This window comes from Oryx dammah, unplaced genomic scaffold (genome assembly GCF_014754425.2).
Source record: "Oryx dammah isolate SB20612 unplaced genomic scaffold, SCBI_Odam_1.1 HiC_scaffold_28, whole genome shotgun sequence".
NCBI lineage: Eukaryota > Metazoa > Chordata > Mammalia > Artiodactyla > Bovidae > Oryx > Oryx dammah.
The window spans coordinates 28,429,595-28,455,145 of NW_024070212.1; the positions used below are offsets into that span (position 1 = coordinate 28,429,595).

General features: G+C 37.8%; 1 protein-coding gene across 2 annotated transcripts in view; it reads right to left on the reverse strand.

Annotated features, from left to right (window-relative positions):
• The window catches only part of MAGI3 (membrane associated guanylate kinase, WW and PDZ domain containing 3), a 252,719-nt gene that overhangs the window by 68,724 nt on the left and 158,444 nt on the right, over positions 1–25,551 (reverse strand). For both annotated transcript variants that reach the window (XM_040231001.1, XM_040231000.1), the window contains exons 3-6: positions 24,411–24,530; positions 15,236–15,445; positions 7,806–7,983; positions 4,005–4,084 (exon numbers count right to left, since the gene is read on the reverse strand). In XM_040231001.1, the coding sequence (XP_040086935.1) occupies positions 4,005–4,084; positions 7,806–7,983; positions 15,236–15,445; positions 24,411–24,530 (588 nt within the window). The remainder of the gene's footprint in view (positions 1–4,004; positions 4,085–7,805; positions 7,984–15,235; positions 15,446–24,410; positions 24,531–25,551) is intronic.

The window sequence follows — 25,551 nt, forward strand, 5'->3', positions numbered from 1 at the left end:
TTGCTCAGTCATGTCCGACTCTTTGCAACCCAATGGACTGTAGCCAGCAGGTTCTTCTGTCCATGGAATTCTCCAGGCAAGAATACTGGAGTGGCTTGCCGTTGCCTTCTCCAGGGGATCTTTCTGACCCAGGAATCAAACCTGGGTCTCCTGCCCTGCAGGCAGATTCTTTGGCATCTAAGCCACCAGGGAAGCCCTAGAAAAAGAAAAGGAACGGGCCGGCAAAAGAGACATCCTGAAAAGACTAATACCACATTCATCATCTTTACAAAGTCCAATTCTATACTATTACATATTCTAGATTACCTTCACAATGGCTGAGTTCACCTTAAGAAACTTACTGTGAAAAGCCTTAGGGAAGGACAAGGGAAGTGTGTTATAAAAAGTTATTTTAAAAATTATTTGAGGTATAATTTGTATTCACCACAATGCACAGACCTTAAGTGCTCATCCAATGATTAAAATATCAATTTACGTGCTTGTTCAAGTACAAAGAATGAGCTTTAGCAACTGCAGGTGCCTATATAACCATCACCCCAAACAAGATGGAAAGGATGTCCATCATTCCAGAGAATTTATTTCGAGTCACTATTCTACCCTCCTTCCCCACCATTTCCTAACTTCTATCAGCATAGATTAATTTTCATGTTCTTGGACTTTAAACAATGGTTAACTGAGCACCCATTCTTTTGGATCTGGCTTCTTTCATTCAACGTGTTTCTGAGGCTCATCCATGTTGTTGAATGTTATCGACAGCTTTTTCTTTGTATTGATGAGTAGTATTTCACTGCACAAATAAACCACAAACTGTTTATCCATTATCCTGTTGAATATTTGGGATGTTTTGAGGTTGGAACTATTATGAATAAGGCTGTTATGATCATTCAGGTGAAGTCTTCGGGGGAATATTATGTTTTCATTTTTCTTGATATAACACCTCATAGGAAACTATCAAAATTTCTCCAGTTTTTACATAATTTTACATCCCTACCAACATGTACAAATCCATATGCTCTACAATCTCACCAAAGTTTAGTAATGTCAGTATATTTGACTTTAGCCCTTCTAGGGGGTGTGAATAAATCATAGAGACAATTAATGATAAGCACATTTTTAATGCTTTTTTTTAAATTGAGGTATAGTTGATGTACATATCTTTTCATGTTCTTATTAGCTATTCTCTGTCTTTTGTAAACCATCTGTTCAAATTCTTTGACCATTTTAAAAAGCAACTTTATTGAGGTATAATTTACACATCACATAAAACTCTTCTGTTTTAAAAAATGTACCATTCATTGACTTTAATAATTTACTGAGTTTTGCAGCTATCTACCACAATCCAATTTTGGAAAATTCCCATGACCCCAGTACGGTTCCTTGTGCTGGGGCGTTATATCCAACTCTTTGCGACCCCATGGACTGTAGCTCACCAGGCTCCTGAGTCCATGAAATTTTTCAGGCAAGAATTTTGAAGTGAGTTGCCATTTCTTACTCTAGGGGATCTTCCTGACACAGGGATCAAACCTGAGTCTCTTGAGTTTCCTGAACTGGTAGGCAGATTCTTTACCATTGTGCCATCTGGGAAGCCTATCCCTTGTGCTATTTATAATTAATCTCTATCCCCTTCCTTAGCCTGGACAACCACTAATCTGCTTCGGCTGTATAGATTTGCCTACTATAGACATTTCATATGAATGAAGTCATGCAATAGCTAATCTTTTGTGTCTAGTTTCTTTCACTTGGCATAACATTTTTTGAGGTTCATTCATGTCATAGTATACACAGTATTTAATTTCTTTTTCTTGCTGAATAATATTCCATTCATTGTTTGATGGACAACTGAGTTGTTTCCACTTTTTAGTTATCAGGAATAGTGCTACTATAAAAATTTACATTCAAGTGCTTGTGTGGACATACATTTTCATTCCTTTTGGATAGATATCTAGGAGTGGAAATTTATATTTAACCTTTCAAGAAGCTGCCAAGCTCTTCTTCAAAGCAGTTGTACTATTTTACATTCTGCCCAGCAATATGCAACAGTTATAGTTTTTCCTCCATCTTTGCTAATCTTAAAGTCCTGAAGATACCCTCCTGTATTGTATTCTAGAAGCTTTAGGCTTCTAGCTATTGTGACTAGATCACTGAGCCATCTGAAATTAATTTCTGTATATGGAGTAAAGGTATAGTTGCAGTTCATTTCTCCTTCTGAATAGACAGTTGTTTCAGCACCATTTGTTAGAGATTTTCCTCTCCTTGTTGAACTGACTTGGCACTTAGGCTGCAAACTAAGTGATCACATATGTGTGCATCTATTTCTGGATTTTCTTACCCTGTTCCACTGATCCATTTGTCTATCCTATGGATAGATAACACTCTTGATTACTGTAGCTTTATAGCAAGCCTTCAAACCTGGTAGCCTAAGTCCTTTATCTTTGTCCTTTTTCAAGACTGTTTGGCTAACTAAAGCCTTTGTACACTATTAACTTAATTTTTTAAGTTTATTTTTGGCTGAGCTGGGTCTTTGCTGCTGCACAGGCTTTTCTCTAGTTGCGGACAGTGGGCGACTCTCGAGGTGCGATGTGCAGGCTTCTCGTTGTGGCGGCTCCTCTTCAAGAGCACAGTCTCCAGGACGTGAGGCCTTCAGTAGCTGCAGCTCCTGGTGTCTAGAGCACAGGCTCAATAGTTGTGATGCATGGGCGTAGCTGCCCTGTGGCATCTTCCAGGATTAGGGATTGAACCTGTATTTCCTGCACTGGCAGGCAGATTCTTTACCACTAAGCCACCAGAGAAGGCTTTTCATATATATTTTAGAATCAGTTTGTCAGTTTCTTAAAAACAGACTTTTAGAATTTTGATTGGGATTGTATAGAACCTAGATATCAATTTAAGGAGAATGAACATCATTATTAATAATATGTGTCATCCTATCTATATTGTATATCAATAAACACAGCATATTGCATCAATTATTTTAGGTCTTCATTGATTTATTTCAGCGATGTTTTTTAGTTTTTAGTGTAGAGGACTTGCACATCCTTCAGTAGATTTACTCTAAGGTATCCTTTTTTTATATAATTACAAATAAATTTTAAACATTTCATTTTCTACTTATTCCTAAAAAAGTCTCTTATGCTGAAAAAATATGTATAAATTCTGCTTAAATGTTTTTTTCATAGATCAAAATTTAATCTTTAGGAGGACTATCTGAATCTCATCCTAATCCACCCATTTTTTTTTAAACTAAGGTATATAATTTCTGAGAGTCATACAAAAGAAATGTAAATTTTATTCATAAATGAATAAACTTTATACTCAAGAAGACACAGCAAACATTTTGGTTGGGGTAAATTCTATACTTATTTGTAAGACCATACCATTAAACAGAACCTATAATATATAAGATACAAGCATGATTATATATGATATATAATTATATCTTATATATATATCATATATCTTATATATATAAGATATAAGCATTATTATTATTATAAAGATTCTCAGAGAAATAATTTTTCTTGTGTGTGGGGTAGAGGGTATATTAGAAACTCTCATTGAGTTTTTGTTGGTGCTCTAAACGGCTAAGGATTATAGATACTGGCATATCTATCTTAGTGAAACTTAATTAAATATATTTTTGAGGGAGTAGCAGGCATTATGAGGTTACTCTGTGATTCAGAATGTACCTAACTTACTAAAATTTTTATTTAGAATTTTTAAAGTTTGTTTTAAAAAACAAATGTCTAAAAAATGGCAAATCTATTTTTAATCAAGATTTTCTTTAAAGGATTTAGTTGTATATTTCTCAAAAATCAAAGACTCATAAAATTAGATGCTATAACCAAATGACCAGAATCAGCTGAGAATGATAGATATCTACCCACTGCTTATGGGCATATGCACATTGCAGTTTGTTTAGGGTTTTGGAAAATTCATTATGTAAGCCAGAAGAGCGAGAAGGGATACAGAGAATAATATGGCATAAAAGGTTTCTAAATCTCTACCTCCATCTTCACAGTCTTCAGGGGCTTTGGCTTTCTTACAAAGACGAGGATCCAACCAGGTGGTGGTCTTGGTATTGTGGCTGTAGAACAAAGATTTCAATTAGAAACAGTAAAGTAAAGAGGGAGAAAACTATTTCAAAAGAAAGGTAAAAAGTGAATAAAAGGTATATGATGTTTGAACATTTATCTCCTCTAGGCTTCATTTGTATACCTCTGATTCAATAGTGTTGTTGTTCTCAGACTATTACTTCAAAATAGTCATAAAGGAAAGGTGATGCTAGAGGCACTAATTGAGAATGCAGGCTCTGAAGAAGGGATAAAATGCTAACTGCATAATAACAGATGTTTATCTAAGCAGTCACAAATGTTTCAAAGGGTGGGCACATGGCCCCATACTGTGCCAAAAAGCTTCCCTTGAAAGCCCTGCTTTCTTGCCGGCTGAATTCCTTCCTGTTTCCAAACAACACTGTATCTCTTAGGTGCCTGTGATGTCTGGGCACTGTGTTGGGGATTGGGAATAAAGAGATGAACAATCAGACAGAGCCTCTTCCTTCACCGGGACTCTCGAAAAATAAAAAGGTGAAATAATGTAAAAAGTTGTAAAGTATCTGTTTCTGCAACATGCAAGTAAAAATCATGGGTACAGTAAAACCCAACTCTACAAAACTAAATTTTCAACAGTGAAAGTGAAAGTCGCTCAGTCATGTACGACTCTTTGTGACCCCATGGACTGTATAGAATTCTCCAGGCCAGAATACTGGAGTGGGTAGCCTTTCTCTTCTCCAGGGGATCTTCCCAATCCAGGGATCAAACCCAGGTCTCCCACATGGCAGGTGGATTCTTTACCAGCTGAGCCATGAGGGAAGCCCAAGAATACAGGAGTGAGTAGCCTGTACCTTCTCCAGCGGGTATTCCCGACCCAGGAATTGAACCGGGGTCTCTTGTATTGCAGGTGGATTCTTTACCAACTGAGCTATCAGGGAAGCCCTTTCAACAGCCTGGACTACATATTTAACATGGAAAAAAAAAAAAAGAACAAAAAGATCCTCCTCGTCCCTTTTGAAGTAGGGCACAGATGCTTTTTAAGAGCGAGGTCTGTTTCATTTCATTATAGGCCACAATCAGACCCAGGTCGCCATGCAGTAAATACTAATGCTAAAACAAAGCTATAATACTGCTGAGTAGACAGAGTTACAGTTTAAGTATCTGAAATATGAGGATATTAAAGAAAGAAAAATCCTGGAAGAAAATATATAGGAAGGCAATAAAATACAAAATTAAAGCTATCATCAAAGCAAAGGAAGAAGAACAATGTGATCAAAGAAGAGATTAGCTCACTAATCTCTATGTTGACCACTCTTAGGAAATGAAGCCAGTGGTTTCGAGGAATTAATCACACCTCCTATTCTTTTTCTAACTCCTGAGCTACTTACAGAGCTAGCTATGCAGTTACTTCCTACACATTGCCAGGTCAGATACTAGTTGGTAGACTGTGGAATACTTTTTTCGTATGCTGAATAATAGATAATCTAAGTAAGAGAAATCAGAATTGTCTGTGTTACCCATTCTGTCAAAGAGATAATTTCCCCAAACCAAAACCAGTAAAATCAGTTTAAGCAAAATGAAAATGATCAGGATTCTAAAGTTGCCTACGAGCATGTAGATTGTTCAGTTCAGTTCAGTAAAATCATGGACATATCTAGCTAAACCAATGTCAAAATTGCTACTTGAGAAAAGCTTAACTTTGGTTCCAAAGACTCAAACTTTGTATTGATAAATCAGCAAATGGAGGTGACCTGCTAGGACTTTACTCATTATTCCCCAAAGTAAAGAAACACTCATGGGGTCTGCTGCTGCTGCTAAGTCGCTTCAGTGGTGTCCAACTCTGTACGACCCCATAGACGGCAGCCCCCAGGCTCCCCGTCCCTGGGATTCTACAGGCAAGAACACTGGAGTGGGTTGCCATTTCCTTCTCTAATGCATTAAAGTGAAAAGTCAAAGTGAAGTTGCTCAGTCGTGTCCGACTCTTAGCGACCCCAGGAACTGCAGCCCACCAGGCTCCTCCATCCATGGGATTTTCCAGGCAAGAGTACTAGAGTGGGGTGCCATGGGGTCTATTAGACTCAACTATTAATAGTCTCTTTTTGCAAATTCATGATTTAACAGCAGTAGTAACACAGACCAATCACAGTAGCTACAGCAAACAAGAGAGCTTTATCTAGTAGCACATAATATTCAATATATTCTAGACATTAACCCTTTATCAGATATATGGTGTGCAAATATTTTTTATCTCTTAGGTGGCTTTTCACTCTGTTGATTGCTTCCCGTTGCTGCACAAAAGTTTAAAAGTTTGAAATAGTTCCTCATATCTATTTTCGCTTTTGTTGCCTGTGCTCTGGTATTATGTCCAAGAAAGCCTTGCCAAATTCAATGTCATGGAGCTTTTCCCCTGTGTCTTCTATTGCTTCAGATCTTACATTGAGACCTTTAATGCATTTTAATAATGATTACTGATTAAAAACATTTCTTTTATAAATTCTCCCCTCTCCCCTCAGAAAGGACTAACTTACCTCTGTTTGCAGGATGAAATACTCTCAGATTCAATATCTCATAATGTGCTTCTAAAGACATCTTAGCCTCTTTCTGTGACTCTACATTGTACTTGGGGGTTTAGTTTTAAAGTTAATATGAAAGTCAAAAATCTAAATTACCCTTAAAAAACAACAAACAAACCCTTAAATTGTCCACAGAGAAGAGTACACCTGATTTTGTCCATTTTTGTATAATCCTGGTCATTAATGCCTATATAAATGTATAATGTAATCAATAAAGTACCACGTATGGTAAAAAAAGTACACTGTACAGAAAATATACATCTTTTAAACAATACAATCTTACTTGGTATAGTACAATGCTCACTGTATGGTAAAGCTGTGGAATTTGGAACATATTGAGTCAACTGGTTTAAGTCTCCCACCTCTAATTCCTTTCTGCGTACATACATATTTTTTGAGTGTAATTCAGCCCCAGTATTTTAATTGTTATTTAACTGTTATAGTCTATTACCTTACTACATTCATATTCTCCCGCTGGGCAAACAACTTTAAAGAGAATTATATCTGCATGGCAACATAAAAATACTTCATATTGTATATTTGCATAATTATTTGTATAATATTTGTTCTCAGGTACAAATATGAAATCTTAGATTGATCAAATACATATGGTATCTTACAAACCAAAAAATATATTTATACTTATATTAATAATGCTTTTTCATAGAATAGTTTTATTTTTTGTGAATTTATATTGTACCAATTGCTCTGAGGATCAGTGATACATTTTCCTCCTATATTATTTAATTATCACCTGAATACATCAAATTTAAAGTCTAGGTCTGAAAATATTTAGCTAAGATAATAAACACGGCCTCCTTCCAAACGATGATAATTTGTGAAATGCTCATTAAGGTGGACAATCCATCCAAAAGGCTTCAAAAAAAAAAAAGGCAAAGCAAAATACCCTTTATTCCTTGCATTTTTCATTATTAGTGATAAATCTGTTTTTAATTCTATCTTCATAAAACTAGACATCAAACACATTATTCCTTTATCCATATCAAATAAAAATGAAATATCATCCAGGAAAATAGATTAAGAATCAACTGTAATTTGTATGAAAAATATTTTTAAAGAAAAAAAAAAAGAAATGGAAGTCTTGTAAAATTAGGTTACAAAAATTTAAAGGCAGGTCACACAGTGACTGGGCACATTAGAAAAGACACAAACATTTGCTTACTCAATGAAGTAGATCATCCCTGTATCAGTGTAGGCCATTTCCCAGTTTTTGGGCAGTGGTTCCAGATTTTCATCTCGCATCATATAATTTCTAAAGTCCATGGAACTGTTTGTTTGGTTGTAACTTGGGACGGTCTTTATCCAATCAGATGGCTCAGAATGCCTCTCTCTATTTTCCGCTATTCAAACAGAAGAGTGTGAAAAGGAGATAGAAGTTACACTCTCTTCAAACAGTCCTATTTCTAACAAAATGCCCAAATATATACTGCAAATTTCCTTGTCTGCTATGTCCATATTCTGCTATAACTGTGAAAAAACAAATATACTGATTTTTTTTTTCATTTGCTGGTGACATTAACTCTGTTCAGCACCTCTGAAGCTAGTCTGGGAAAGAAGCAAAAAACAACACTAGAATCAATTCTGTATATACTAAATATATAGATATTATGTCAATAGAATACATAAATAAATGTATCAATAAATATTATACTAACAACAACAAAAATAACAAAACTAAAAAACAAACAAACAAACAAAAATTACACTAACAATAACAGCTATAGCAGCACCTTTACAGTTCATGTATGAGGCTCTATTTTAACTGCTTTATATATATAACTCATAATCCTCAAAGTAAACCTGTGCGTATGTATTATCACTACTGCCATTTCAAGATGAAGAAACTAAGGCCCAGTAAAGTTAAGTTAATTTAGCTTACACAGCTAATAAACAGCAAAGCCTGGATTTGAATTTAAATGGCCCACAGCCTTAACTGCTGTATCTATCAAGCTGCCTTGTGCACATTTAACACAGGCCTTTAAAATACTAGTTTTTAAAAATTAAACTCAATAGACTTCCTGTTGTTGAATTTAATTGTCTATTGGTGATATTAAAATCCTTTGAGAGTCCCAAAGTTCACAGTGTAGGTAAGAATACTAAAATCTGGTTACTCTCCAGGGGGTTTATAATTTATGTACTTAAAACTTGTTTCTTGAACTTAAAAGAAAATATAACTGTAATAATTCCACACTGCAGGCAATGCCTCAGAATCAGAGATCCTGAGAAGAGGCCTTAGATATAATTATGTGCCATCCTTATAGTACTTCCACTCCAATCATCCTTTATTCAACCAAGTTCTATAAAGCCTAATCTCACTACTTACTACCTTTCCCTGTTTCTCAGCCCCATCCTTGCCCTACTTACCCAACTTAAATTCAATGATCTACCATTATAATTGCTCCCTTGTAAAAAAACTCCTGAGGCCTTTTGCCCTACCTTACTTTTTTGCCCTACCTTACTTTTATCATATTGCTTGACGGTGGCTCAGAGGTTAAAGCGTCTGCCTCCGATGCGGGAGACCGGGGTTCGATCCCTGGGTCGGGAAGATACCCTGGAGAAGGAAATGGCAATCCACTCCAGTACTCTTGCCTAGAGAATCCCATGGACAGAGGAGCCTGGTAGGCTACAGTCCACGGGGTCGCAAAGAGTCGGACACGACTGAGCGACTTCATGGGATTCTCCAGGCAAGAATACTGGAGTGGGTTGCCATTTCCTTCTCCAGGGGATCTTCCCGACCCAGGGATCGAACCCCAGTCTCCTGCATTCCAGGCAGACGCTTTAGCCTCTGAGCCACCAGGGAAGCCCTGACTTAACTGTAACTCTATTTAAATCTTACTCACCTACTTTTCACCAGTATATGTAGCTGAATGCAGGTGATACTAACTAGTTCACTTTTAACTCATGATCACTAACTTCAAGAGGGCATTTAATGATGTATGACAACCATAGGACATTTCTTTAGTCCATTCACTCTGACTCTCCTAGATAACTTTCATATCTTCCTCCTTAAATCTTCTGCCTTATCCCGAATTTCATTTGGTGACCCTGCTTCCTATTTCACTGAGAAAATATAAAAGGAAGAGAACTTCTACAAATTCCCACCATCATATATATCTACATAGTAACTGTGCCCATTTTACTCTAACTTCTGTTACTATGAAAGAACTCTGCGTTTCTAGCAGATAGCCTCATCCCCTCTTGCCTACAGCAGTTCATTCTCCCTCTCTCATATATCACCAATCTTTCTTATCTAGTAGAACATATTCATCCACATAAAAACAAGGTATTTCTCCATTCTATGAAAAGAAATTAAACAATTCTTTCCCTGCTTCCCAGCAACCCCATTCCATTTCTCTCCTTTTTACACCAAAACTCCTTGGAAGAGTTTATACTTGCTACCTCCACTTTTGCCTCTGGAACTCACTCCAACAAGGCTTTTGATCTCTCGTCAATAAAACTGCTCTTATCAAGGTCACCACTTATCTCAACATAGCTACACCCAATGATCAAGTCTCAGTGCCCATCTAGCTTGAGTTATCAGTAGCATCTGACATGATGATCACTCTCTCGGAACATTCTCTTCTCTTGGCAGCCAGGACATGACACCCTCCTGGTGTCCCTTCTATCTCACTGGCTCTTCTCAGGCTCCTTGATATCTGTATATTAGAGGGCTTTCCCAGGGTCCAGTCCTTGGACCGTTTCTCTTTCTACACTTACTCTCTTGGCGATCTCACTGTCACTGTTATACAAGCTATATGTTGATGGTGTCCAAACATGTATTTTCAGACCAGAACACTGACTTTTAAATCCAATTTTAAACAAGACATTTCCATTTGGAAGTCTAATGAACGTCTCAAATTTAAATATCCCAACCAAAACCCCCTTTCCCAAGGCAAACTGACTCCTCTTAAAACCTCTCATCTCAAAACATGCCACTCCATTCTTTCAAATACTCAAGTTAAAACCCTTGGAGTGGCCTTCTGAGGTAGGAGACAGTGGGCCTCCGGGCCAGACACCTGGTGCTGGTCAAGAGGAGTAAAACCACTCCTGAGGTCAAGGAAGACTTCCCTGTCTGCACGTGCAAGGAAGCCTTGGTGGTTGAAAAAGGAGGGGGCGCCAGCCCATAATAAGTGTAGACGTGCACCCATAGGCTTCTGTGGTGGGATCCGTCTTAGCAAGAATGCATCTTGGGAAGGGTCCATGGATCAGACAGGTGTGAAGAAATAAAGAAGGTAATTGGCCAAACAGAAACAAAGACCCAGAAGGACTGCCTCAGCCAGGACTCCAGCATTCCCCTCAGGGGGTGCGTCTCTGCCTAGTTTCTGATTTACTGGGCTCCTCACTCAGGATACTGATACCCTTTCTCTATGGATGTGTATTTATTTCTGTGTTAAATAAACTGTTTTTCTGTGTGCTCTCACATACATTGTGCTATGTCTCTAATAGTAAACTCTGTACCTGTTTTTACAGTTTTTGCCTCCTTGACACATTCTTGCTTTCCAAGAGGGGCAAGAGCCAAGGGCCTCTTTGCTTCTACCCTCTATCCCCTGGTGGTCTGGTGGTGAAGATTCCAAGTTTTCATCTAGGTTACCTGGTTTAATTTCTGGGCAGGGAACTAAGATCTCTCTTCAGGACCACTCACTGCTCTCCCTCCGAGATTACTTTGACTGCTCTCTCATACCTGATATCCAGTCTGTTGGCAAATGTTACTGACTCAATCCACTTCTTGAAGAAGGCAATGGCACCCTACTCCAGTACTCTTTCTTGCCTGGCAAATCCCATGGATGGAGATGCCTGGTAGGCTGCAGTCCATGGGGTCTCTAAGAGTTGGACATGACTGAGCGACTTGACTTTCACTTTTCACTTTCACACATTGGAAAAGGAAATGGCAACCCACTCCAGTGTTCTTGCCTGGAGAATCCCAGGGACGGGGGAGCCTGGTGGGCTGCCATCTATGGAGTTGCACAGAGTGGAACACGACTGAAGTGACTTAGTAGCAGCAGCAGCAATTCACTTCTTACCTCTCATGCTTTCACTGAATATAGTGAAAGTCACTCAGTCGTGTCTAACTCTTTGTGACCCCACTGACTGTATAGTCCATGGAATTCTCCAAGCCAGAATACTGGAGTGGGTAGCTGTTCCCTTTTCCAGGGGATCTTTCCAACCCAGGGATTGAACCCAGGTCTCCTGCATTGCAGGAAGATTCTTTTACCAGCTGAGCTACCAGGGAAGCCCTGAGTGTAAGCTGAGTATAAGTCGTCATTTTTCACTTAAGTTACTGCACTATCCTGCTAACTAACACCCTTGTATATGCCCATGCCTTCCTACTTCCTCTTCTCCACAGGGCAGCCAGAATGAGACTGTTAGGTTAAAACCTGTTTTATTATGGTACTCTTCTACTTAATACCGTGATGGTTTCTCATCTCAGAATAAAAAGCAAAATTCTTCCAGTGACCTATAAGATCCTGTATAACATACATTTCTACCACTCCCACCCCCATCATTATTTAACTGACCTCATTGTTACTATTATAGTCTATTCCCTTTCAGCACTCTGCCCCAACCACATAAAATGTATCATCTACATTGTATCCAACCACCTTGGTTTCCTTGCTCTTGTCTGAATAATCCAGGCATGCTCCTACCTCAGGGCGTTTGTACAGTATAATTAATTCCCTCTGGCTGGAATGTTCTTCCTCCGGATATTTTGAGCTCACTCTCACACTTCTTTCAACATCCCCTTCTTGGCAACATCTTCTCTGATACTCTATCTAAAATTGCAACTTTGGCCACCGCTACTTTTTATGCTTCTCCTCCTTGGCTTTTTCTCTGGCAATCCACTCAAGTACTATTGCCTGGAAAGTCCCATGGACAGAGGATCCTGGTAGGCGACAGTCCACGGGGTCGCAAAGAGTCAGACACGACTGAGCGACTTCACTTCACTTCGTTTTACTTCCTTGGCTTTTTCTCTTTAGCACTATCTAACTTAACTATATGTTATTGATTTATGTTGGATAATTCTGTCTCTCCCACCAGAAGGTAAGGTTCATGAAGGCAGGGGATTTTGTCTGTTTTGCTTTCTGCTTTATTTCCAGCTTCTAGAACAATGCCTAGCACTTAGTAGTCTACCCGGTACTCAACAGATATTTGTTGAATGAATCATTTGAATAAAACATATGATTTATTCTCTATGTAGAGAAAGTGACAGAAATTAAAAGGTACCCAATGTATAAATCAATCTGGAAGGGAATTACATTCTTGGGATATATATACTAGAGAAAAGTGGAAACAACTATATGAGCAATAATACTCTTCTGAATTTCAAAAGACTGCATAAAGTTCACTTAATAGCCGATGATTTGAAAATGTTGTTCATATAACACTAACTCTTTGAAAAAATTTTAGCATTATTATATAACACATGTCATCCTATTGGGATATATTAGCATTCTTGTGTTAATTCTCAAAAAGATTTAAAATAATACTTGTATATACAAATAAACCTCCATCTAGCCTCTCCTGCTTCCATCCCCAACAATTTTCTGATCTTTCAAGACAGGAATTATAGTCCCCCAAAGCAATACAAAAAGAAACTTTAAATAAAGTTAACAACTGTGGTTAGTACTCACTCAGAAAAGATGAAGGGCTTTCACCCGTGTCTTGTATTTACTTTTCCTTAAAATAGTCTGAATAGTTTCTGTTACAAAGAAATATATGTGGAAGAGTCCTATGGTACCTACACACATGAGATAGAATACAAACTTCCTCCCACACCCTCTTGGATACATTTCCTTTAAATATTAATATCAAAGAGGCTACAACATCTGGTTTAACAACTGTCTTACATGACAAGCATAAACTACAGACCTCACAGATAGGTGTACCTCTAAGGGAACTGCAGGGCTCACTGAGAGGCTCTGCATTAGGACATTCAAAAAAAAAAAAAAAAGGGCATTTTCTTTTCCTTCAAATTAAGAACATATAATTCCCATTTGGGGACAGAGTCATGGTTTCTAATTCCATGTCTTAAACGTTGAAAAATGTCAACAGATGTAAATTTGTGGGACAGCAAAGTTGACATCAATATCATAAGACTCTAGGATTTGATGATTTCCCTTAACAAACCCTAAAGACTTAGAGGTAAATTCATCTAAACCTTTTTAGACCTGTTTTCAGCAAAATATATTGCTATAATTCATTGAGCATATATGTGACATAACAATGTAAGATGTTATGACCATAAAACAGAACTCGCCCTGAGGAGGGGGACACACGCAATGAGTGTAATACAAGGATAGATAATAGCAAATTTTAATAACTGATAAGGGAAAAATCAGAATGCTTTGGGAAAATGACATGGTAACAGATTCTGCAGATTTAGAGTTATAATCAAATGCTTTCATTTATTGGTTGTGAAACTCAGTTGTATCTGACTCTTTGCTGTAGCCTGCCAGGCAAGAATACATGGGTTGCCATTTCCTTCTCTAGGGGATCTTCCTAACCAAAAGACTGAACCCAGGTTTCCAACACTGCAAGTGGACTCTTTACCATCTGCTGCTGCTAAGTCGCTTCAGTCGTGTTTGACTCTGTGCGACCCCATACACGGCAGCCCACTAGGCTCCTCTGTCTCTGGGATTCTCCAGGCAAGAATATTGGAGTGGGTTGCCATTTCCTTCTCCAATGCATGAAAGTGAAAAGGGAAAGTGAAGTCGCTCAGTTGTGCCCGACTCTTAGCGACCCCATGGACTGCAGCCTACTAGGCTTCTCCATCCATGGGATTTTCCAGGCAAGAGTACTGGAGTGGGGTGCCATTGCCTTTTCCGCTTTACCATCTGAGCCACCATTATTTTTTTTTTAGCTCCTACTACATGCCAAGCATGGTTTATGGCTTAAGGAGTACAACAATGAACAAAAGAAGCAAAACCTCAATCCTTATGAAGCTTATATGCTAGAGTTTTGAATGAAATTATTACAATAAATAGCACTGAAATCAGTTCTGCTGTGATTATTGAGAAGTATAAAAATCTTCTAAGGAATCACTATGTTATTTAGGGATACTCAAAAGGCAGAAGATTATCATTAAATTTATATTGGTTTGACATTTAATGAAAAATGTAACAGTCAAATTTGGAAATTTCTTTGAGTGACTCAGAATTTAAACTCAAAATATTGCTAAAAACCTTTCAGATAACTTTTAACAGCATATTTCTAAATCTTTGTTTTTGTTGAAGGCTATATCTTAAAACATCTATATTTCGGTTCAATTCTGTAAAGTAGGACTTAGGTCAACAAGATTCCCATATTCAAGCATCAGAAATGAATCTCAAATCTTTTAAGCAGCGGGGTAATGGCATATATTAGTACTAATAATAGTTTATAACTGATTTACCAAAACCGCCACTTGGGACAACTAACTTCAGTTTACAAAATGGTCAACAGAGATACACGATTTCACACAAAACTTTTAAAAGAACTTAGAATCCCATCACTTGCTGTTCCTATGCTTTGGGAAAAATTTTACTACTTCCAATTCAGTGTCATATTGAAGTCAACCAGGAGTAACAGCCAGAAGTTGTTCATCTATTTACAAACCTGCATTTCCACTGCCGTTAACAGTTTCCTTGTCTTCGTCTTCTTCCTCTTCAGGAAGAGAGCTGTCCATTCTTTCCATCTTGCTGACAGATGTAGTCCGTTTTCTCTGGGACTCTGTGTCAAATTCATTATCAAAAAGGACCTGATCAACTGGATCTGCCTGGAAAGGGCTGGGCTCTGCTGGAGGCTTGGGAGTTCCATAGAAGTTTCCTGAAGATAAATAACAGCAGCTGAAAGCCTTGAATGTTGAATTGAGAGTTAGAACAATATGGCTTACTGTGTCTCTGCCCTGTTATACTGAAGTTTCTGAACACCCATCATTGGCCAAAAGGAGGTGAAAGCACTTTTTCTTGGGAGAGGAGGAGATAGACCAGAAAGAACTAATTTCTCAAGTGCTTGTTCCTATATATTACCTAACCTTATCTAACACTCTAAGACTATTAGTACTAAGGCCAGGAAGTTGACTTTACATATGTAGGTTATTTATTCCTACAGGGCTTGCTTTGCATGGGTTTTATATTAGGGCCTAATTTGTGAATTTAAATGCATCAATGCTCTCGTGTAAGACTAATTGGCATAAAAAGTGGGAGTAAAGGAGGAGAAAACTAACTCAAATAATTTTGTTCTGATATGTAACATAATGAGTTATTTCAGTAAAATAAGGAAATATGCAGGCAAAGGATAAAGCTATGCACCTACCAGTCTGTTCTGAAATGTAGGCTGCTTATGTAAACATAATTTAAAAAATTTTTTTCTGAGCATTTTAATTATACTGTTTTATCTGACAACTTATTGAACAAATAGAAACTTTATTAGCATAATTCAATATTTGCTTACTCTCAGGAAAGCAAGAAATACTTTAATATGTTGTCTTGAAAATCAGTAATTTTTACAGTAACAATGAACATTCCAGAATAGAATGAGAACAACTGAGTATCTTCTCAGTCTGCCATGTAGTCCCCAGTAGGCAGCCACATACGATGGAAATCGTTCAGTGAGTCTGGCTATGTTAGCAGTCTGTGGCTCCTGCCAGCTCTGACCTTATATCAACCACTCTGCTGATGTCACAGAAAGATAAACAAGGACAGGGAGTAAAATATCCATGCTCTTCTTTTATTAAAAAAAAAAAAAACCTCCCAATTCCTTGGCTCCTAAGGAGATGATTATTCATATAAGGTAAATTAACAGGGTATAAAATGGATTACTTTTCTGAAATGAAACAAAAGCATAAAAAGTTATTCACCATATCACAGAGGCAAAGTGAAAGTCGCTCAGTCCTGTCTGACTCTTTGTGACCCCATGGACTATACAGTCCATGGAATTCTCCAGACCAAAATACTGGAGTGGGTAGCCTCTCCCTTCTCCAGGGATCTTCCCAACCCAGGGATCGAACCCAGGTCTCCCACATTGCAGGCAGATTCCACAGATTCTTTACCAGCTGAGCCACAAGCGAAGCCTAAGAATACTGGACTGGGTAGCCTATCCCAGGTCTCCTGCCACAAGGGGAGTCTAAGAATACTGGAGTGGGTAGCCTATCGCTTCTCCAGCAGATATTCCCAACCCAGGAATCAGACCAGGGTCTCCTGCATTGCAGGCAAATTCTTTACCAACTGAGCTACCAGGGAACCACGGAGGCAAATCTACAAAGAAAGTTTACCTTGTTGTGCATGCTTTGAGGGGGAAAGTATTAAGATAACTTCTTTGGAAATCTGACTTTGTGTGTGAATTGTCATTAAAACGCTCAAGACAAAACAATGAAATCAAACTAACAATACTTTTCAACCACATCTTCCCTCTCTCCATTCAACTACTCCTTGGCTTCCAAATGTAGGTTTGAAATGGAGTTAATCCTATCATGCAAATGTATACAAAGAATAATAGTAAAACAGACTAAGGATCTCAGTAAACTTTTGGCCCATAAGTAAAGCAAGGAACAATGAAAAAGCCAGTTCACACTTCTCTGGGACAGAAGGCACAGAAATACTTCAAACGGAGGTTTGGTTGGAGAACAGGATGCCCTAGGATCTCATTTTTCCCGTCATTATGTCCAACAGGCATGCTACCAAGGACTCTGGATGTACCATGAGAAAGTTGAAAGTCCTCCCCCCCCCCAACTTTTCTAAGGATGGTAGTTTTACAGGAAATACTAAAAACACATTTTTACTGAATACTGTTAGTAGCTCTTATCTAATTTTAGGTTTAACTTTTTTCTAGAATGAAAAATATGAAAAAATTCAGGATATGATTGCTATATCCATAATCAGTGACAAGAAATAGAACATAATAAATTCTGGCAGTTGCCTTATTTTTAAAAAATTATTGGCTTAGATGAAAAAAAGAAAGCTAACACTGCTTATAAGTAAATTAGATCTATTTTTCTTGAGTTGTTGGTAAATACCAAGATTTCAGATAGTGAAAGGTATAGAATTACAAAATTTGTGAACCCCAACAATAGTTATTCACCAGAAAGCTTTTCATCTTTTGGAAGCTATACTGGAGCTTTTTCTTTTTTCTCTTTCTTCTTTTCTGAAGTGTTTTCATTTTTACGATAGACCAACCATTAAATATTTTAAACCCATATAAAATCAAGGACAACAATGTTAGACTAGTTAGAAATTTATTTACACATACCCAGATACTAACTTGGTGCCAGATTCTTTTCAGGTTTCCCTTTTCCCCTCCTTAATGACATACATATTCAGTCATATATATAATTCAAGTCCTGATTTCCTGTCTGTCCTTCCCATTCTCTCCCTGAGTGACCCTCGTGTTGGTATATGTCATTTCCTGGCATGTTATATACATCTAGGACATATGTACATGCATATATAACATATAAATGTGCTTAGTCGCTCAGTCGTGTTCAACTCTTTGTGACACCATGGACTGTAGCCTGCCAGGTTTCTATGTCAATGGGATTCTCCAGGCAAGAATACTGGAGTGGATTGCCATACCCTCCTCCCGGGGATCTTCCTAAAACAGGGATCGAGCCCAGGGCTCCTGCCTTGCGGATTTTTTACCATCTGAGCCACAAGGGAAGCATAACATATAAATACTACTATTTTAATAAAAGCTTCATGGAGTGTTTATAACATTTCATATCTTTTTTCCTAAACAGTATGCTGTCCATATCCTTTTGTAACATTCGTTTTATACAACTGTATTTCTAAGACTTATTCCTATAGATAGATGCAGATTCTAATCATCCAAGTCAACTTTTATAAACAAATTAAAATAAATTTTATTAATTCCTCTAATAAAAGATACTTTCATTCCCTTATTGTTTCAAATAATGCTATAATGACTATTCTATGAAGACTTACAAGACCTTCTAGAACACCAAAAAAAGATGTCCTTTTCATCACAGGGGACTGGAATGCAAAAGTAGGAAGTCAAGAGATACCTGGAGTAACAGGCAAATTTGCCCTTGGAGTACAAAATGAAGCGGGGCAAAAGCTAACAGAGTTTAGCCAAGAGAACGCACTGGTCATAGCAAACACCCTCTTCCAACACAAGAGAAGACTCTACACAGGGACTTCACCAGATGGTCAACACCGAAATCAGATTGGTTATATTCTGTGCAGCTGAAGATGGAGAAGCTCTATACAGTCAGCAAAAACAAGACTAGGAGCTGACTGTGGCTCAGATCATGAACTGCTTATTGCAAAAATCAGACTTAAATTGAAGAAAGTAGGGAAAACCACTAGACCATTCAGGTATGACCTAAATCAAAACCCTTACAATTATTCAGTGGAAGTGACAAATAGATTCAAGGGATTAGATCTGGTAGACAGAGTGCCTGAAGAACTATGGACAGAGGTTTGTGACATTGTACAAGAGGGAGTGATCAACATCATCCCCAAGAAAAAGAAATGCAAAAAAGGCAAAATGGTTGTCTGAGGAAGCCTCACAAATAGCTGAGAAAAGAAGAGAAGTTAAAGGCAAAGGAGAAAAGGAAAGATAAACCCATCTGAATGCAGTTTCAAAGAATAGCAAGGAGAGATAAAGCTTTTCTCAGCAATCAATGCAAAGAAATAGAGGAAAACTATAGACTGAGAAAGACTAGAGATGTCTTCAAGAAAATCAGAGATACCAAGGGAACATTTCATGCAAAGATGGGCACAATAAAGGATCAAAACGGTATGGACCTAACAGAAGCAGAAGATATTAAGGAGAGGTGGCAAGAATACACAGAAAAACTATACAAAAAAGATCTCCATGACCCAGATAACCACGAGGGTGTGATCACCCACCTAGAGACAGACATCCTGAAGTGTGAAGTCAAGTGGGCCTTTGGAAGCATCACTATGAACAAAGCTAGTGGAGGTGATGGAATTCTAGCTGAGCTATTTCAAATACTGAAAGATGATGCTGCGAAAGTGCTGCACTCAATATGAAAGCAAATTTGGAAAATTCAGCAGTGGCCTCAGGACTGGAAAAGGTCAGTTTTCAATCCAATCCCAAAGAAAGGCAATGCCAAAGAATGCTCAAACTACTGCACAATTGCACTCATCTCACACGCTAGCAAAGTAATGCTCAAAATTCTCCAAGTAAGGCTTCAGCAGTACGTGGGCCAAGAACTTCCAGATATTCAAGCTGGATTCAGACAAGGCAGAGGAAGGACAGATCAAATTGCCAACATCGTTAGATCACAGGAAAAGCAAGAGAGTTCCAGAAAAACAATTATGTCTGCTTTATTGACTATGCTAAAGCCTTTGACTGTGGATCCCAACAAACTGGAAAATTCTTCAATAGATGGGAATACCAGATCATTTGACTTGCCTCCTGAGAAATCTGTATGCACGTCAAGAAGCAACAGTTAGAACTGGACATGGAACAATGGACTGGCTCCAAATTGGTAAAGGAGTATGTCAAGGATATATATTGTCACCCTGCTTCTTTAACTTATATGCAGAGTTTAGTTCAGTCGCTCAGTCATGTCTGACTCTTTGTGACCCCATGAACTGCAGCACGTCAGGCCTCCCTGTCCATCACCAACTCCCGCAGTCTACCCAAACCCATTTCCGTTGAGTTGGTGATGCCATCCAACCATCTCATCCTCTGTCGTCCCCTTCTCCTCCTGCCCTCAATCTTTCTCAGCATCAGGGTCTTTTCCAATGAGTCAGCTCTTCACATGAGGTGGCCAAAGTATTGGAGTTTCAGCTTTAGCTTCAGTCCTTCCAATGAACACCCAGGACTGATCTTCTTAAGGATGGACTGGTTGAATCTCCTTGCAGTTCAAGGGACTCTCAAGAGTCTTATCCAACACCACAGTTCAAAAGCATCAATTCTTTGGCGCTCAGCTTTCTTTATAGTCCAACTTTCACATCCATACATAACCACTGGAAAAACCATAGCCTTGACTAGACAGACCTTTATTGGCAAAGTAATGTCTCTGCTTTTGAATATGCTGTCTAGGTTGGTCATAACTTTCCTTCCAAGGAGCAAGTGTCTTTTAATTACATGGCTGCAGTCACCATCTGCAGTGATTTTAGAGCCCAGAAAAATAAAGTCAGCCACTGTTTCCACTGTTTCCCCATCTATTTCCCATGAAGTGATGGGACCGGATGCCATGATCTTAGTTTTCTGAATGTTGAGCTTTAAGCCAACTTTTTATGCAGAGTACCTTATGCAAAATGCCATGCTGGATGAAGCACAAGCTGGAATCAAGACTGCCTGGAGAAATATCAATAACCCCAGATACTCAGATGACACCACCCTTATGGCAGAAAGCGAAGAGGAACCAAAGTGCTTCTTGATAAAAGTGAAAAATTTGGCTTAAAACTCAACATTCAAAAAACTCAGATCATGGCATCCTGTCCCATCATTTCATGGCAAATAGATGGGGAAACAATTGAACAGTCACAGACTTTATTTTGGGGGGCTCCAAGATCACTGCAGATGGTGACTACAGACATGAAATTAAAAGACACTTGCTCCTTGGAAGGAAAGCTATGACCAACCTAGACAGCATATTGAAAAGCAGAGACATTACTTTGCCAACAAAGCTTTGTCTAGTCAAAGCTATGGTTTTTCCAGTAGTCATGTACAATGTGAGAGTTGGACTATAAAGAAAGCTGAGTGCAGAAGAATTGATGCTTTTGAACTGTGGTGTTGGATAAGACTCTTGAGTCCCTTGAACTGCAAGGAGATCCAACCAGTCAATCCTAAAGGAAATCAGCCCTGAACACTCATTAGAAGGACTGATGCTGAAGCTGAAACTCCAATACCTTGGCCACCTGCTATGAAGAGCTGACTCATTGGAAAAGACCCTGATGCTGAGAAAGACTGAAGGTAGGAGAAGAAGAGAGTGATGGAGGATGAGATGGTTGGATGGCATGTCTGACTCAGTGGACATAAGTTTGAACAAGCTCTGGGAGTTGTTTATGGACAGGGAAACCTGGCGCACTGCAGTCCATGGGGTTGCAAAGAGTCAGACACGACTGAGGGACTGAACTGAATTGATAATGACTATTCAGGTACTTGACTGCATATCCACATCGACGGGGTTTTTCTAGAGTAGGCAATCACAGAGGGAACTGCTGGGTCGGAGTTAGGTGCATCTTTGAATTTACTAGGTATTGCCAAGATGGTTTCCCAAAGGATTGTTATATCATTTTATACCCTCACCAGTTGTATATGCGGATTTCCATTTATCACAATTATCAGACTTTAAAATTTCTGTCAGTCTGATGGGTGTGGAATGGTGGGTATCTGTTATTTCAATTTGCTTTTCCTCTTAATTGAGCACGTAGTAATTAATAATATGGAAAATGCCACTTTGTCATATACCATGTTCTTAACAGAAGAAAACATAGGAGAATATCTTTTCAATTTAAATCATTAAAGACAATGACTTCTTAAATGAAATTTCAAAGCACCAATCATAAGGAAAACAGTGGTAACTCTGACTGACAAAAGTTAAGGATTTTGGTTTAATGAAGAAACACAGAACAAGGTTATTAGGTTACAGAATGGGAGAAAATATCAATATCCAATAAGAGATTATTATCTAATATAAATATTTACAAACAGAAATGCTATTGAGATCCCAGTTTAAAAATAAAATGGACAAAGCAAATGAATAGACAATTTGCAGAAGTTCAAAAACCAAGCATATGAAAAGATGCTAAGACTCTCTGACTACAAGAGAAACTAAAATTAAAATGAGACACCACTTCTATAACCATCAGACTGGCAAAATTACAAAGCTGGATGGTGCCAAGTGTTGATAAGGATGTGGAAAGCCACTACAACTCTCCATGCCACTGCCTGGGGAATAGAGACTGCAGAGCTACCCAAAACAGCTTCATCATATTAACTATATGTTTACCTTATAACCCAACAACCTGCTCTTGGATATATATGCCACAGACATTCTCACACTGGTTTGTAAGAAGACATGTATGAGGATGCTGCAGATTGATCTGTGGTGATGAGGAGTTAGAGGCAAACTGGAAGTCCGTCAATAGGAGAAACATTAGGTAATGGATTCACATTATGGAGTACTGTGCAATGGTTACAAAACAGTGAATTACATATATTTACAGTACAGGAATGTAGATGAATCTAAAAAACTGTAGTAAGTGAAAACAGTTTAAAACTAAGATACAGAACATGGTCCAGATGTAAATAATAAATACATGTACACAAGACACAATACATATTTTGCAAGGTCACATATAAACCAAAACATATATATATTAAACACATCAGAATGGTTGCCTGTAAGAGGGAGGTGAATGAGAGAAGGCTATTTGCACAAAAATAAAAAATAAACAGCTGTCATTTTCTCTGAGAAGTCTCCACTGGCCATCTTATCTAACTTAGACATTCCTATTATATTCTTTAAAAATCCCTTGCTTTTGTTTCTTTCATAACATCTCAATTTAGTTATCTTGTTTGTGTTCTGACTGCCTTCCCCACTAAGATATAGGATTTATGAATTCAGTATCATTTCAGTGTTGCTCAGCACAGCACCTCTAGTCCCTCTGGTAGTGCTTGGCACAGAGTATAAAAGAAGGATCAAATAAATAATACATGAATGAGTGAGTCATGGATGCTAATCTCAGGAAGAGTGGCTAGGTCAAACTTAGCAGGCAAGAGGAAATCATTAAAGATTCTGAAGGGAAGAGAAACGACCAGAACTGCATTTGACAAGGAAGACTAGTATGGTAGCAATGAGCGGGGTGGACTGGTGAGAGGGAAGAGACTGGAACACATGAGCTCAACTATCATAGCCAGCATGAGTCCGTGCAGGGAGCCTACGACGAGGTGATGAAAGTGCAAAGAAAGGCAGTGTGAAAGATGCTACAAAAGATTCGGCTGGTAACAGACTAGATGAAGCTGCTGAGAAAAAGAAGGAAGTAAATGAAGACTTCCCTGTCTTGAGCTCTTGCTAAAGCTAAAAAGAGAAATTATGAAGACTTACTGTTTTCGATAGCACAAATGCACATTTGGATATGATGAATTCACGATCAGATATTTATTGAACATTATCTCTAGGAACTGAAGATAACATAAAGAAAGACATGACATCTGCTTTCACAGAGCTTGTGAAAAAGGCAATTATAATAGCATGATAAAGCAATGATGGAGAAGTGCAGGGTGCTGTTGGAGTGTACAAGTTTGCCAGTGAAGAACTGTTAGATAAAGAAAAGAAAGAAGATTTAACAAAGAATCATTCAAAAGTTGAAACTGATCTTAAATTAGTACTCCCTAGAATCAAGTGAGTAGAGAAAACAGTTATGAAAAGAAAACCAATTTTTCTGTTTTTATTATTTTCCTCTTCAAATCTATACTCTCTTTTCTCCAAGAGAGCCAAGGTATAAATTGATTTTTTAAAGGGTACAGTATTTTTATTTCCAGCCACAAACAGAACTCACAAATGCTTGAGTGAATACAGTGGATGTAAATTATTATGAAATACTGCAAACTAGCTAGCTTTGATGATTTTAGTATACTGTCTACAACCAACTTTAGAATAACACAGAATGCATTTATTCCCATCTTAAGTAGTAAATTAAAAATAGCCTAATCAAAAGGATAACCTCTCAAAGACTAATAGAAAAAACTTTTTTAAAAAGTGGTATTTTACTGATCAAATTCCATTTGAAATAGTTCCAATCAATCAGACAGTTTTCTGGGCTGCTGTTGTCAATATCTGGGGACATACCATCATACGTTCCACTTTCTAATAATGTTCCACTCTCTTCCAGTGCTTTGAACTGTTCAACAGAAATGAAATTATAGTCCACCCCTGGTACTTCCCCATCCCTGGGGGCCCTTGTAGTACCTAAGGAGAGAAAAAAAGAAAAAAATAGGTTGTAAAGTGCTTTTAAACTTATAGAATATTGAAAATAATACAAAATTCAGTTTATAGAGAACACATGGCAAACACTATTGAATATATTGTATCTAGACTGATAAGAGAATTTGAGGCAAATTAACATTCCTAGGTCAAAGTAGGATAATACTATAGGATGAGTAAATATATTTTAATAAAATCTATAGATAGCTATCAAATTCAAAATTACAAAGATTAAAATGTTAGTGTCCAAGAAAGCTTAACTTTCCAAGACTCAACAGTTAATTCTTCTTTTAAACCTTAATTCTCATGCTTAACATTTAAAGGAGGGGTAAATCCACCAAGGAAAGGCTTCAAGTTCATGGAGCTACCTTACATATTTTTTCTTCCTTAGCAGAAATGTAAACTAATATTCTACTTACTAGAGTTGTAAGACAATAAAAAAGAAAAACAACTTTTAAAAACTTTTATCAATAAACTCCACTTAAAAAACCTGAACAAATATTAACCACACAATTATTTTTAGACTCATTAATAAAGGGCTTAGGGCTTAAGGTAGGAATTCACAAAATGTAATTTTATACATATTGCTGCTTAGTCATTATTCTCTTCAAGTAATTTCAAAACATGAAGCCATAAGCAAATTGCTTAATGAAATTCACTACAGCAACTGAGCACTAAATTTCTATCTATTAAAGAATCAATGCCAAAGTAAAATCTTTTCAGATCCAGGATATAAATTCAAGTTATGGCAGCACTGCTGTACTTTACTGAATTTCACTGAACAAGAATCAATATTTTTTTAACTGAAATTGGAAAAGTCACTTCAAATACTAGAAAATACAAACAAGATATCCAGGTAGTTAGCTTGGAAACAGAGTTAGGATACTGTCCTGCCCATCCTTGGGAAGAATAAGCCCATTTCTCTATTTATACTACCTATTTGTTAACAGTACTCCAAGCCAGAAACCTGAGACAGTAACCTTGGGCTCTTCCTTCTACTCTACAC